The sequence below is a fragment of the Acanthamoeba castellanii genome (genome assembly GCF_000313135.1).
Source record: "Acanthamoeba castellanii str. Neff unplaced genomic scaffold scf7180000084752, whole genome shotgun sequence".
NCBI lineage: Eukaryota > Discosea > Longamoebia > Acanthamoebidae > Acanthamoeba > Acanthamoeba castellanii.
In genome coordinates, this window is record NW_004457657.1 from 84016 (window position 1) to 85941 (window position 1926).

Consider the following 1926-nt stretch of genomic DNA (forward strand, 5'->3'; position numbering starts at 1 on the left):
GGTTGGTTGGTTGGTTGGTTTAGCGGAGAAGACCAGGCGAAAGGAAGAAGACCTGGACAGCATGAGGCCCACTAAGGTCTGGAAGCGCTGGACTTGGGGCCGGGCGGTGCGATTGGCCATCGACCCGCAGCCCATGGTGTCCACCGGCGCCTTCACAGTTGACCGAACGGTTGGAGTGAGGTAGGCAGCTGCTCACTCAAAGCCCACCCCAGTCGCTCTTCATCATGGAAGGAGGGGGACCTTGTGCTCTGCTCGATATCGCACGATCCGATCCCACACCTCCTGCCAGCCCTCGGGTCCGGGCCGTCCGCCGCAGGTCCGGCCCGCGCTACTACTACTCGCACCCTTCCACAGCAGCTGCTGGGCCACACGACCTCCTTTCTTCATCTCTTCTTCTTCCTCCTCTTCTTCTTCAACCTTCTCCTTCTCGTTCGTCGTGGGCTCTTCTTCGGCCTGGGCGTAGCCGATCTCGAGTCGAGCCCGGCCCTTGTCCTCTTCCTTGGGCTGCTTGGGGGGCGGCCTGCTGAAGAAGGAGAGGAGGTTGGCTTGCGCGTAGGACGTCTGTCGTGGCAACTTTGTCGGAGGTAGGGCGGTCTCGTTGTTGTTGGCGGTTGGGGGTTGTGTCAGTTGTTGTTGTGCAGGGTCGCTTGTGGACCTCTTGCGCTTGCCCGCGACACTCTTGTTCATCTTTCTTCTCTCCACCTCACCTCACCGCCACGCCTTTGTTGGCGCTTTGGTCTGTCGCAGCTCGCGAGCCTTCAACACGGCAGAGCGAAGTTTCGCCCCGATTTCTTCGGATTGGCTTGGAAAATAATGTGTCTTATATTCCAGACATTTTTTTGAGTCGCGCCTAAACTCTCCCCTCTATCCTATAATTCTGTTTTCATATTACCTGTAATTTTTAACTCTGTTTATGGTACTCATCATCGTCATCATCGAATGGGTTGATTGTGAGGGTGGTGGTCTCCATGTCGCCCGAGGACGTGGCGCCTGGACCCTCCACGGCCAGGTGGCCATGCTCCTCCTCTAAACAGTCGCGGTCATCACCCCCTTCGAAGGTGCTCCTGTTGTCGGTCGACAAGTTCAGGTCGTCTTCGGTTCGCGGCTTCTCTTCGGCCTGCTTGACCAGGGCCGACACGTCGACCCGCCTGCGCTTCACGCCCTTCACTCGGAACAGCAGCAGCGCCGAGAAGACGATGCACACAAAGTTGGTGCCGAACAGGAGCAAGGAATAGCCGCCGATCTGAACAACAAAAAGAAGAAGAATGTGTTCAGGTTGGTTACTGTGTGTCGTGTGTGTCGTGTGTGTTGTATGTGTTGTGTGTTCGGCGTTACCCTGCAACTCGTTTCCCAGTCATCCGTGGCGGTTTCGTCGGTCAGGCGTTGCATGAGGGCCTGCGCGAAGTGCATCCCGGCGTTTGCGATGGGCGGCAGCAGCGAGGCGCTGATGGCCACGCCCACGATCGGCGAAGAGGCCCCACCCCCTGCAAAGCGTAACTCTTACGTTACACACAAGCTTGGGTGTGTGTGTGGGATCTGGAACGAAGAGTGTAAACATTACCTGCGATGGCAACGGCCACAGCCACACCGGACGGTATGGCAATGCCTATGCCTGCCACGCTCGCCCAATAGGTGCCTCGGCTCTGCATCCCCGCCGAGCGGCAAACGCAACCAGATTAGCACAACCACACATGGGCAAAGAGCGAAGAGCGAAGAGCGAAGCGCGAAGAGCAAAGAGCGAAGAACGAAGTATCTAGTATCGCCTGTGGTGATGATGGTGCGCACCTCCTGCTCGTCGGTTTCCCATAAACCGGGGAAGACTGAGGTGCCCAGGCCCCAGAAGAAGCCGGTGAGGAACACGAGTAGGGTGCCCGCCAGCTCGTTGATGAACCCTCGCCTGACCATGGACCACTCTTGGATGGCCAA

At 57.9% G+C, this 1926-nt stretch overlaps 2 protein-coding genes across 2 annotated transcripts; both read right to left on the minus strand.

Annotated features, from left to right (window-relative positions):
* Positions 1-222: 222 nt before the first annotated feature.
* ACA1_196840 (uncharacterized protein) lies at positions 223-687 on the minus strand (the record flags this gene model as incomplete). Its single annotated transcript, XM_004353245.1, has 2 exons — positions 223-520; positions 656-687. 2 exons carry the CDS (start codon positions 685-687, stop codon positions 223-225), a joined length of 330 nt encoding a protein of 109 aa, XP_004353297.1.
* A 214-nt stretch (positions 688-901) lies between these two features.
* Positions 902-1905, minus strand: ACA1_196850 (uncharacterized protein; the record flags this gene model as incomplete). Its single annotated transcript, XM_004353246.1, has 4 exons — positions 902-1243; positions 1336-1484; positions 1562-1643; positions 1786-1905. 4 exons carry the CDS (start codon positions 1903-1905, stop codon positions 902-904), a joined length of 693 nt encoding a protein of 230 aa, XP_004353298.1.
* Between the last annotated feature and the right edge of the window lie 21 nt (positions 1906-1926).